Source organism: Neocloeon triangulifer, unplaced genomic scaffold, assembly GCF_031216515.1.
Source record: "Neocloeon triangulifer isolate White Clay Creek 2 clone unplaced genomic scaffold, ASM3121651v1 ptg000001l, whole genome shotgun sequence".
Lineage (NCBI taxonomy): Eukaryota > Metazoa > Arthropoda > Insecta > Ephemeroptera > Baetidae > Neocloeon > Neocloeon triangulifer.
In genome coordinates, this window is record NW_026775544.1 from 2262709 (window position 1) to 2275046 (window position 12338).

The following is a 12338-nucleotide window of genomic DNA, read 5'->3' on the forward strand; positions in this document are numbered from 1 at the left end:
TTTTTTGTTTTCAGAAATATAATTATGCTAAGCCATTATCAAATATTAAATCACTGCACATCAATTCATCCAAAAATTATCACAATATATTTACAATTAAAATTAATTAACGGATCACACATATATTTTAGTGCCTTAAAATTTATTAAGTAATCGTTAGAACCTATTTAGAAGAGTTTAAATTAAAATATTCGGGGAGAAGGGAGGACTATTTTAGAATTTTGAATAACGGTGAATGAACTTTCACCGTGAAAAGCAAAGTCTGCCTGAAAAATTGATATATTATTTGCTCTGTGAGATAAATTGATGCATTCGGTGAATCTTTTTAAGAAACTCCAAATCGGTCTGTTTGATTAGTTTGACCTTTGGCCGGGTGTGCATTTGCTGACAATGAGGGAGATAAGTGTCGTGTTCTCCAGTCTTATTTCTCTCATTCTTTTTTTCTTGAAGCCCCTCGAGCCTCCGGCGAGCGCGCCGACGTAGTGAATCCGCGCTCTGCATGTCAGTGTTTATCATGGGGAGTTGAGTGGCAGTCGCGTTCTTTGATAGACCACTTGCAAGCGGTCCCCTCCTGGATTTGCCTATTTGCTGTTGCAGCTGCAAAAAATCTGCCACTTGTGGATATGATTTCGATTCGCGACCAAGCCTCTCGGAGCTTGAGCTTAAGTTGAAGTGCGATTACAGAGGATTAAAATGCTTATCAAGGTAAATTGGATTATTGGCTTTTCATTAAAATTTTTTTCTCTATCTCAGTTTTGTTTTTCCCGTTTTATTGATTTTGAGACTGAAATTAAACCTACTTTAGGGCAATAAAAAGCATTTATACTTTACTGGAGATTTCCAAATTTAATCTATTTAATGTGGAATCTTAAGGGATTAACTTGACTTTTAACGATCCCCATTGTTTCTGTTTATAGAATTTTAATACTTTTTACTTGCCAACAATTTTAAACATTCTTATAAATATTAAATCAGGGGATGAATATTTTTTAATAATATTAAATTAACATAAAATATTGACACAATAAAGAAAATAATGTAATTTTATTCTTATATCATATGAATGTACTTCAATAATCAAAATAATAAAAAAAAACTTTAAAAATTAAAAATTATAAGTTTTATTATAATATTTTTTAAATTATGTGTTCCTTATTAAAGCATTTTATTTTGTTATTTTTTAACACATATTTTTATAATTTTATTTAATTGTCACCAAATATTGTTTGCACTCTTTGGTATCATATTTTAAGTGATTTTAAGCAAAAATTTTCAATTTTCCCTTTCATTACAATTAGTAATGATAACAATAATCACAATAAATTATTTCAAAAAAGTTTTCAATATAAACACATGTATATTTACAAAAAAAAAATCTATTTTAGGGTGAACGAGGTATTCCTCTGACGGCCCAGCAGCCGAGGATGGCGCAGCAAGAGTGGGTCACCAGAATGTCCCACGATCAAAAGTTCATTTCGAGCACCCTGTTGAGCGACGGCCACAAACAAAGGGAGGCCATGACAGAGAGCACCGTCGTCGTCTACTATCAAGGCAGCCACATTGGAAAACAAAAAAATAGTGAGCAGTTAATTTTGTTTTCTGAAGAAGTAGCTTTTGTTTTACAAATGGACATTTACTTTTTTGCAAATTGATATTCATAGTATTTCTCAAAAAAGGATTTTGCTTTTTTACATTTGAGCTTTACATTTGTTATTTCCACTCCTTATTGGCCACAAAAAATTAATTCTTAATGGAAAAAACTGCTACTTTTTGATAGATTGACTAAAAGAACCGATAAAGATGTGCCGAACACAAATTTTATCAACAAAATGATAAAATAGACATTAATCAAAGCCGCAAATTTGCATCTTATTTTATCATCTTAACGAGCAACTTTACATCAATCCCAACTTATCTTTTGTGCACAGACTGCAAAGGCCATCCAATAAGGAAATTGATTGTCTGCGGACAGGCGCCGTCTCGCATTACACACATTCAATGTTATATAAAAAATCATGCTTTTTATTCTAACCATGAAAGTATAATATCTCGATAACCGAAGAGTTGAAAACAACTCTGTGTGCATCTCCTCGAACGTAATGAAATCATAATAATACATGTTGCGCAGTTATGCAAATTGCAAGATGAAATCGGATCCTGTCGCGCGCGACCAGTTACAATAAATAATAACACCGCGTGACTCTTGTGTGCCTTTACTTTTTTTGATACGGAGTGGCGCTCGGGCGGCGTCCCGCGACCCGGACGCTGAGCACCAAGTGAGCACCAGCGACACCTAACGAGTTGATCGGATAAAAATTCGAAATGCAGCCAGAGAGTGAAACGCTCTTTGTCAGCTGTTGTTGTTTTTTTCATATATTCTACGCGTTTAATCTTTGCTCTCTCGTTGAGAAACATCTCTACAGATAATTTTGTTAAATATGATGTGACCCCTTTAATGCTAGTCAATACAAGTAATGAGTTCGAGTGTCCACGTTTTTGCTGAACTGCAGGTACTGCAAAGTGATTTACGCCCGTCGCGGCGCCAAAAAGAGTTAAATTTATTTGCATAGCACCTCGCGATCGTTGTTTGTGCAGGGATTTTTTCCAGCTCGAAGCAACCGTGGTGCGAATTTCGAAATTAGCAGCCGGCGAAATAGCATCGAGCAACAACGTTGCCGCTCCTATATCTTTTGACTGTAAGTTTGTTTTTTGCAGGTGATGCCAGCATGAGGGGTGCGAGAAGAGTGGTGGCCTTTTGCCTGCTCACGGCGGCAATTCCTACCATGTTGGTCATTTTGCCACTGTACCTGAGAAACACTGTGTTCGCCGAGAGAAATTTTTCGTTGACTGAGTCGGACGTCATGCCACTTGGAGATGGCATTTCTCCATTCTTTTGCCAGGTATAAAATATAATATTAAATTCCGTATATTTGTGGGGAATTTTTCAACTGTGCTTAACCTGTAAAAGTTTAAATTTCTTGCAACCAAACTGTTTAATTGCTCAAATATGCATTTAAAGAATAACTTTTTATAGAAAAGAAAAATTATTGTAGGTATTTAAGCCTAATTGAAAGTTAATGGCTATTTTATAAAATTTTATGGTTGTATTTTGTTTTAATTTTGAGTAAAATTGTTGCCCTTGATCATGAAATTTTTGTGCATTGAAATTCACCAATTTTTTTAATTTCAAAATGCAGGGTCATAGCATCAGAGCAGCTGTAGGGAGATTTTCGGCCCACCAAATGATAGAGGAGCCTGGGATTTCTGATGAGTGGAGGACGGCAACAATCGAGAGGGAAATGGTCATCCCTGACGACAGACTGGAGTACTGGGGCTTCCATCTAATGCCAAAATCCCATTTGAACGTCGCTGTGTGTGCAGGGTATTTATTTTTTTTATTTGGTTATGTTATAATTAACAATTTACGTCATAGCCTCTTAAAAAATTTAATGACTCAATTGATAAAATTTGTTGATCAAACCATTCCTCATAGGAACAGAACTTAATAGAAATGAACTTTGATTATCATGTTTTAAACAAGTAATTATTAAGATAGCAGGTGTTATAAATTTAATTCAAAGTCTAGAGTTAAATTGACAAATTTAATCGATGATCTTGCTATCAGTGATTTATTGTTATTTTGGATCTGTTTGGATATACAAAACTGTTTTCACTACGATTCATGAGCTAAGAAATTAATTATTTTAAAAAATAGCTTTCATAATTTTTTATGTGCTCTAAATCTTTGAAGAAATACCCATTTAAAAAAAAAAAAAAATTCAAAACTACCTTTTTTTACGGTGAAAAAGATTTTTTTACCATCAGTTGATATTTATTAATTTATTTCAATATTTCTTAAAAAAAACAAGTGATCATATTTGTGTGAGGGAAATTATGTGGAAAGTATATATTAAAATAAAATAAATTTAACAATTTTCCAGGTCTCCCGGTGCGCGTCTTTTAGTGGTGCGAGGGGAGAAGAATCTCGAGTTGTGCGGCCTCCTGCAACCCCCATTGTCCTTGGAGGCTACAACTCCATCCATAGTCAACAATGACGAGATTACCTTTGAGGAACACCTTGAGGAGACAGGACCAGTTGACCCAGACGAAGCCGAGAACACAGGTGCCGAAATCCTGGACAATTTCGATTTGGACGCTGCTCAAAACGAAACGGAGGAGCACCACAAGCACCGACATGAACGGAGTCGCTTGAGGGCCAAGTTGGCCAAAATCAAAAGGGAGACTCCGGCCGACGAGGAGGCGACGACTAAACGAACAAAGTTCAACCACTTGTCGGACGCAGCGCATTTCGAAGGGGCCATCGAACACGGTGGAAATGCGGATTGGAACATCACCGAACCAGAAGGTGGTGGTTCCTCTGTGTCCAGTTTTGAGGCTGGACTTATGACTTGTTTTAAGGTGACTCTAAAATTTTCAAATTGCAGATTTTATTCTAATAATATTGTTGAAAAATTTTTAGTTCAAATTAATGTTATAAATTTACTACAAGACAATTTTTACCCGATTTTAACTTTTTCTCGCTCGATTTGATTATTGAAAACAAATTTAATAAAATATAAATAAATTTATTGATTTCCAATAATTTCATTTTAGGGCAAAACATTGTTCCAAAGAGGATTTGAATCAAGTGGCAAAATGTGTGAAGAAGCCGACTGGACGGGTTCCATGCATTTGAGCCAAACAATTCGGACCCAGGGACATTTTTACTACGTTTTCTACTCAGACAACGACCTCGACATCAACCACATTAAGGCGCGTTTCTTCATCAACGCGACCAGACTTGACTTCTCGTCTGCCCCCTACAGATGCCAAAATGCAACAGAATGCACTTTTACTAGGGACTTTTTGGGAGGAGACGGTGTCGTTTACATCGAGGCAGAGTCCGACCTGGAACTTGTGTCCACCTGCGAACCGAGGATTGCCGTCTACCTCATGTTCCCAGTGTGTGCAATTGTGTTTGTGCTGATTTTTGGTCTGCTGTAGGCCGCGAAAGTTGTGATAATACCAAATATTCCCCCTATGTGTGTAGAATATTTTATGAAAAAAAATAAACGCTCTAAAGAAGCTGCAAGACTGAAAAACTTACCGCCAAGTTTGATAATTACGTGAAAAGTTTTATAATTTGATAAGGAGAGCTGCGTTCAAGCAACTTAGTGGACAGATTTGAGAAATGACAACATTTTATTTATAGAAATTAAATGCTATCAAAAAATATAACAATAATAACGACATGGAGATGAAAATAATCTAATTAATCAAAAGTAATGATTAGTAAATGAAAATAAAAATGGAAGAAATTTACTACGAATTTTCAACTGCTGCTCATTTAATTCGCATCACCTGTTGAAAACGTGACAGAGAAAAAGACTAGAGGGAACATTAAAATTATTTCGCAACATTTCGCTGACGTGCAAGGCCAACAGTGTGTTGCTCTCTTCCTGTTGCCGATTCGTTTTTCCTGTGTATCAGTATTTCCAGCAGCGCAGCCATGAAGGTTGGATGGAAAATTGATTCTGGAAAAATTGATAAAATAACTTTTCCACAGTTTTTAATACTAGCATTGACTACCCTCTGCATATTTGGCGCAGTTTTTGCGGCTCCAAAAGAATCTGTCGAAAATGATGGAAAAAAGGAAGAAGTGGAGGTGCAGGGAGAGAAGGACGCTGAAACAAAATTAGTGCGTCCTGCACCACCGAAATCAGCAGGTGTTCAAGGAAACGGGAAAAATGATGGGCAACAAAAGCAGCTAAGGTTTAAAAAAAAGAAAAAATGGTTTAATTTTGACTAAAATATCCTCTTAAAAATTCATCCAGAGTTTCCAGAAAGTTACAGAAAACTAATTCAAAATCTAGGAACGGAAATAAAAATGGTGTCATCAGGAGTAAGTCCGGTAGGCAGCAGTCTGGTGTTCGTTCTGCAGGAACAAAGGGCAAGGCTGGAAGACAGAGTGGAAGCACCCCTGATTATTACGGCGCCTACGACTACAATTATTACAACTACAACTCTGGAGGCAATGGTGGTGGTGGCCGCAGGAAAAAGCATGGCAAGGGCGGCTCGTCTGAAGAAAATTAGTAGAGGAGATCATGGAACGCGGTGCATAAATCACCACAGTTATAAACTCTCTATTTTGAGGAAGAAAAATTAAAATTCAAAGTCTAATTTGTTTTCATTGACATTTAAAAGAATAAAATTAAATAAAAATTAGGAACAAAATCTTGTTGCAGTTTTATTTGAAGTAATTCTTCTTATAACCATCCACAGGAATAATATGTCGGTTGAAAAATCATAATTATATTTTGAAGCGGAGCAAAGAGAACCAAACCTTATAAATCACGAAAAAATGTATCCCTATAGAATCAACTTAACTTATGGTGAATTTTTACCACTCTACAACTTCCTTTTAACGATTTGGATAGAGGATTTTGTTTAAAAATTCAATCTCATGGCTGGCTAAAAGGCATTATTAAATGCGATTTTATTCCCTTTGAATTTAGATTACAATTTAAGGCTAGTGTGGCCTTACGTTGGGCAATAAATTCTCTGAATTAAAATTTTATGCATGCCGATAGTGAATTCAAGGCCATTAATGAATATTTCACAGAAAAGGCAAAATAATTATTGATGATAGGTTATTCCCAAATTAGAAAACCCTTCAGAAAATGTGTGTTCAAGTTGTTAGACAAAAATATAACTTTATCTTTTTGTACTCCAACAGGAGCAACAAAATCTCAAATTTGAAACTCTGCACGCTCTGATGGCCTAATTTAGATAAATTGCTTGTCAAATTGCTATATAAAATGACACATGGTTCTCGGAAACCAGGAGTGCTGGCGTGGCTGGAATTTCCACTTTCTGTATCCTGCACCAAGCAGGAGTCAGATGAGCTTCATATTCTGAGGAGCAAAGTTCCGATCATGATTCGCTCGGTATGATCATAAATATCATAGCATTTCAGATAGTGCAAAATTTTTATTCGTCTTTGTTTTTTTACTAATTCACAAAAAATATTTTATTTAATTTAAAATGGCAGAAGTTGCTGTTGATTTTCCTCGCATTTTTTGCCTTTGTCATCGGAGCAGTATCAAGTGCTGCTATCAAGACAGTGGACGAAGATGATGGAGATGAGTCCGCGATTGCAAGTGTAAATGAAGCGAAGGTTGCAGCCATAGCTCGACCTGCGCCACTGGCATTTCTGGCGGCAGGAGCAAATAATGGTGGCAGAAAAGGACCAAAAGGACAAAAACCAAACCAGCAGAAGTATAAAAACCCTATTTGAATTATATTTCAAATTATAACAAAAAAAAATTGTAATTGCGAGTAGAAGCCAGAGACAGGGAGGAGGTAATCAGGGTGGTCCTGGGGGCTCAAGTGGTCAGGGCAGTCGCGGGGGTCCCGGTGATCAGGGAGGTCCCGGGGGTTCCAATGGTCAGGGAGGTCGCGGGGGTTCCAGTAGCCAGAGAGGATCTCGAAGTGGTCAGGGAGGTCAGAAAGGTAACAAAGGTCAGGGAGATCAGGGAGGTCAAGATCAGGGAGGACAGGATCAGGGAGGACAGGATCAAGGAGGACAAGATCAGGGAGGTCAGAGTATTCAAAGAGGTGGGCAAGGAGGAAGGGGAGGTCCAAGTGGTCAAAGAGGTAAGGGAGGTCCTGGTGGCCAAGGAAGTATGGGAGGCCCGGGTGGTCGAGGGGGTAGAGGAGGTACGGGTGGTCAGGGTCAGTCAGGAGGAAACAATTCTGGTTCTGGCAACAGAGGCCCACCTCAAGATGGCAATGATGCAAGTGGATCTGATGGTTCTGCTGATGTTAATGGTGGAGGTGCTGATGCATGAATGATTTTCTAATAAAGGAAAACTGCATACACATATCTAAATTTTGTGTTTTATTTTTGTGCATAAATAATTTGCATATGATTTCTATTTAATTTAGTACATACTAATAAAGCGTTATCATATTTTTATTTTCCCTGTGAAAAAAGTCATGCAAACTGAATGCAATTTCGACAGAAAAGAAAGCAAAATTTTCTTCTACAAAATACTTATTGATCAAAAGTAATTGTGTGCTGGGAACGCTGCTCTTTATTATCATTCAAGATTGGTCCGAAATAATCAAATTTCTGTGGCTTGCCAAATTAAATAGAGGATCCATATTTTCATTTATTAGTATTTGTATTCATTTTGATCAGTTTTCAACTTGAAATTATTTTCTGAACCCAGTTCAAGACTAGAACTTAAATTATAAATTTATTTATTGTTATATACATATTAATGTGTTCAGAAATTGTTATGGATTAAAAAGAATCTACCTCAAGGATATTTTGTTCCACGGCAAACTTTTAATAAGAAGAAAAAACGGATTATTGTGGAGTAAGACGTCAGACTGAGCCATTTCAAATTCTTTTAGTCATAACTTTTGGAAGTAAAGACGTAAAGACTCGGCACCTCAAAACGTGATTCTTAAATTAATTACTCTATGCGCAATAACAGATAAGGTACCCGAATAGCTTCACTAGGTCTACAATCTCTTGTTTCTGCACACTAGCGCACTTTCCGTCACAATTAAATAGAATTGAATTAAAATAGCAATAAAAAAGACGCTACCATAATGTTTAGAGACTTATTAAATGGGTAATTTATGTATTAAAAACTTGTGACCAATCGCCTTTACGTGGAATTACGTTCCAATTAAGAAACGATATATTCACAAGTTATATAATAATATAATTATTTACCGTTTTGAGTGGTTTTTTGCGGTTTTAAATTCTCATAAAATAAGTAATTTGTGTTAACTTTCAAAAAAGAAAAAAAAAACTAAAGAGCCAAAAATATAATTAAGATAAATGAAAATAAATATGCTATAATAAAATTAGTAAAATATAATACAATATACATGAGATTCCCCTCGCATTCGGATCTGAAAATTTGACGCGAAACAAGCACTCGGACGCAGATTGCTAGTGTTTCGCAGGATACTATAGCCAGGCGTGCAAGGTCGATTCATATTTTTGCTCTTCCGGCCAAGCATTCATATCACCGTGCTATACACGTATCACTTCCCGCAGCGCAGTCATGAAATGCAAGGCAAGTTTCATGAAAAATTAAAACGACGAAGTAATTAATTTTAATTAATTTTTTTTATAGATTTTAATATCTGCATTTATCATCCTCTGCATTATTGGAGCAGTTTTTGGGTTTGCGGATAATGATGAGGAGCCACGGAATGATATTGTTGCAAAAGACAAGATTCTAAAGGACGCTGCACCAAAACCAGCGCGTCCTGCACCACCATCAGACAAATCTCCGGCTTTTCGAGGAAACAGGGATGGGCAGCAGCGCAGGTTTCAGCTTCCAATTTAATTTGGATTTTTTTTATAAACGAAACAAAAAATTCATTACCAGAGCTCTCAGAACTTCAAGACTAAAAAACTCGGCGGTTTCAAATGGAAATCAAAGAAGTGCTGCTAGAAATAAGGCCATAAGGCAGCAGTCGGGTGTAAGGCCGGCGGGGTCTTCAGGAAGGGGCAAGTCGGGAAGACAACAGTCCGATGGCTCGAGTACGTCCACGCCTGAATTCAATTACGATTATTACGGCGTCGAAATCACTACCTATGCGTACAAACGTCGTGGTCATAGAAGAGGCAAGGGACATAAGAGGTATCGCAATCACGGACCTGACGAGACTTCAGAAGAGGACAAGGTCACTGGAGATTATGGAAATTATAACTACGGTGGATAAATTGTGTTTTGATCTTTTTTTAATTAAAATAGCAATATTAAAGTCGATACAAACTGAAAGCTAAATCATTTGCACAATTCACGGAAACATGCATGAGGAATCAACTTAATCAAGTCATGTTTGAAAAAAAAATTTGTTACATTACTGACGTTCAAATGCAATAATTAGAGCAATTCTGTAAATTGTACTTTAAAAGAGGAAAAAAACTTTTGGAAAATAATATAATAATTTTTTTACACTTAAAAACTAGAAACAAAGGCGGCGCGCGTTTTTCTTCTAATAAGTATTAAAAAATCTGCAACTAAACAAAAATTGACAAAAATTATGAATTTGAACAAATTTATTTTATGGTTGAATTTTATTGTAATATTTTAAGCAATATAATAGGCAGTGTCTGCAGTGATTGCCTTTCTGATATAACAATAAATATCATCATTCACCTCGAAAAATGCTGTAGAAAAAATCAGAAGCCTGTAATAACAGCATTAACACCAATTTAAGCAAAAAGATTTTGTTTAAAGCCGCCTGCGGAAATGAGACTCTTCATCCTCATTATTATTGATGGGCGTAGATGTGCCCTTCGATTCCTAGACAACCGAATATGCTAAATTTTGTAATAGCCGATGACTGGATCACAATAAAGTTGCTTGAACTGCTTGAAGTATTATACATCTCTTTATAAAAAGATTTTAATTATTTTGAAATTCTTTATTATTTAAAACGACTTTCGATCGTGAAAATAGTTTTTTTTTAAACAAATCAATTCAGAGGATATCTCATAATTAATATTAAATTAAGGTATTGAAGTTTTAAATGTTTTATTTTTAGCAAAACGTTATAATAATTAATCATTAGAAAATCATCCTAAATAATGAAAAATTTTATTTTGCAATCATGATTCATTGCCATCGTTTGACTTGTGATATATAATCATTATAGTACATTTGAATTAAGAAATAATTCAGGTATAACTAATTTCGACAGTGGAGTTTGTTCTATCTCTTTCTATTGCGAATTAAATAATGTGTACGAGAATCATGTAGTTGAAAAAAGCTGGACGCAATAATTAAAAAGAGCTGTTTCGCTTTGAGGGAAATGGAAACCGCGCTGACGTTCCCATAAATATGTCAAATAATTTTGATAAAATATTGACTGTCAACTTTGAATATCGAGGTGGCAGAAAAATGTTTTGCAATGTAATTATAGGCTACGTAGTGCTGACGTGATTTTTACACATCCTGCCTCGAATCGATCGACTGCTCTGATCAACTGCTCTCATTTACTAATTAGCTCGCAGCTATGGAATGCAAGGCATGATATAGTCAGAATTTTTAAGTCAGATTCTAAATTAATATTCAAAAAATTAGAAACTCCTTTGTGCATTTGCTTTTCTTTGCCTTGTCGCTGCAGTTCTTGGCTTTGCCGTAGGGGCATCGGACGAAAGAAAGGAATTAGAGGGAACGAAGGAAGAGAAAAAGGTCGATGATGAAAACCAAAAGGGCGTGGAATTGAAGAAGGAAGATCAAAAGCCAGTACGACCTATACCTTCAGATGGAAAGTCGGGAGCGTTCATTCGAGTGAACAGAAATGGACAGCAGAGGTTTGATTGGTTAGAAGTTGCATAATTTTCACAAACATCTCAAAGAATTTTTGTGATAAGGCCGGCCAGAAGGGCACAACAGAAGAGTAGAAACGCAGCTTTGACAATTAACAAGCAAAATGCACCAAGGGTTTTGGTTAACACGCAGAACGTTGCACCGAGAATTCCACCTTATCAGCAGCCTGGACTTTGGCCAGCAGGGCCTGTAAGAGATGTCAATACTGGCCGGGGAATTGTCAACACAGGCGAATTCCATTACGATTACCCTGAAAACCATGACGTGTACGATGTCAAGTACGTGTATCCACGGCAGAATCGGAAGCTGACGACAAAAACCAAACCGAAGAAACAACAACATGGGTCTGACGAAACATCAGAGGAGCAAATTACAACTGTTAAAAATCAAGTCAACCCGTACTTTTACTATGAGGATCACAGTTTCCCATGATTTCAATAATGCAAAAAAAAATTAATAAAATTATAATTTTACCTTTTCACAATATTATTTTCTTTTGATTTAACAAAATTATTTAATATATAATAATGATTTACAAGGGAATATATCAGGTTGAGTTTTTTGTAAACAAATTCTAGTCAGTTAAAATTTTTATCAAAGAGGCTTTTTCAGATCCATGCAAAATTAAGATTTTCTTGAAGGAGAACAGGCAGGGGTTGAAATTGGCGAAATGGAAAATTTAGTCAAATTGCGATTTTATTTTTCCTCTTTTTTATAAGAAATAAAAAGGATATTTTACAATAAAATCCAAGGATCACAAGAAGTGAACCAAATATGTAATGAATTTGAACAAAATAAAAATTAGCCGTTAAACGATCAAACTCTATTTCAAATTAAAAGAACAAAATTTTATATTTAAATTTTTAAGAAATATCTGATAGGTATATACAAAATTTTCAAATAGACTTTCCTGACTTTCTAATAACAAAATAAGCACGATTTGTAAAAAAAAATTAATGCATAGATATT

At 35.8% G+C, this 12338-nt stretch overlaps 4 protein-coding genes across 7 annotated transcripts; all 4 read left to right on the plus strand.

Annotated features, from left to right (window-relative positions):
* The first annotated feature begins 505 nt into the window (after positions 1-505).
* LOC132197858 (uncharacterized) lies at positions 506-6234 on the plus strand. Of its 2 annotated transcripts, XM_059621442.1 has the most exons (8): positions 506-705; positions 1386-1578; positions 2716-2900; positions 3198-3382; positions 3942-4419; positions 4615-5515; positions 5567-5772; positions 5835-6234. In XM_059621442.1, exons 1-6 carry the CDS (start codon positions 694-696, stop codon positions 5002-5004), a joined length of 1443 nt encoding a protein of 480 aa, XP_059477425.1. In that variant the 5' UTR covers positions 506-693; the 3' UTR covers positions 5005-5515; positions 5567-5772; positions 5835-6234. The 2 variants fall into 2 exon arrangements, with proteins under 2 accessions (XP_059477425.1, XP_059477434.1); XM_059621451.1 differs by lacking the exons at positions 506-705; positions 1386-1578 and adding an exon at positions 2329-2510.
* Positions 6235-6857: 623 nt separating this feature from the next.
* LOC132195150 (uncharacterized) lies at positions 6858-7885 on the plus strand. Its single transcript, XM_059616954.1, has 3 exons — positions 6858-6947; positions 7052-7278; positions 7343-7885. Exons 2-3 carry the CDS (start codon positions 7233-7235, stop codon positions 7852-7854), a joined length of 558 nt encoding a protein of 185 aa, XP_059472937.1. The 5' UTR covers positions 6858-6947; positions 7052-7232; the 3' UTR covers positions 7855-7885.
* Positions 7886-8998: 1113 nt separating this feature from the next.
* Positions 8999-10405, plus strand: LOC132195767 (uncharacterized). The gene is made up of 3 exons (XM_059617966.1): positions 8999-9098; positions 9159-9355; positions 9417-10405. Exons 1-3 carry the CDS (start codon positions 9087-9089, stop codon positions 9751-9753), a joined length of 546 nt encoding a protein of 181 aa, XP_059473949.1. The 5' UTR covers positions 8999-9086; the 3' UTR covers positions 9754-10405.
* A 517-nt stretch (positions 10406-10922) lies between these two features.
* LOC132196224 (uncharacterized) lies at positions 10923-11808 on the plus strand. 3 transcript variants are annotated; one of them, XM_059618740.1, is made up of 3 exons: positions 10923-11064; positions 11121-11362; positions 11414-11808. In XM_059618740.1, exons 1-3 carry the CDS (start codon positions 11053-11055, stop codon positions 11799-11801), a joined length of 642 nt encoding a protein of 213 aa, XP_059474723.1. In that variant the 5' UTR covers positions 10923-11052; the 3' UTR covers positions 11802-11808. The 3 variants fall into 3 exon arrangements, with proteins under 3 accessions (XP_059474723.1, XP_059474715.1, XP_059474732.1); XM_059618732.1 differs by having other exon boundaries at positions 11121-11353; positions 11399-11808; XM_059618749.1 differs by having other exon boundaries at positions 11121-11353.
* The last annotated feature ends 530 nt before the right edge of the window (positions 11809-12338 follow it).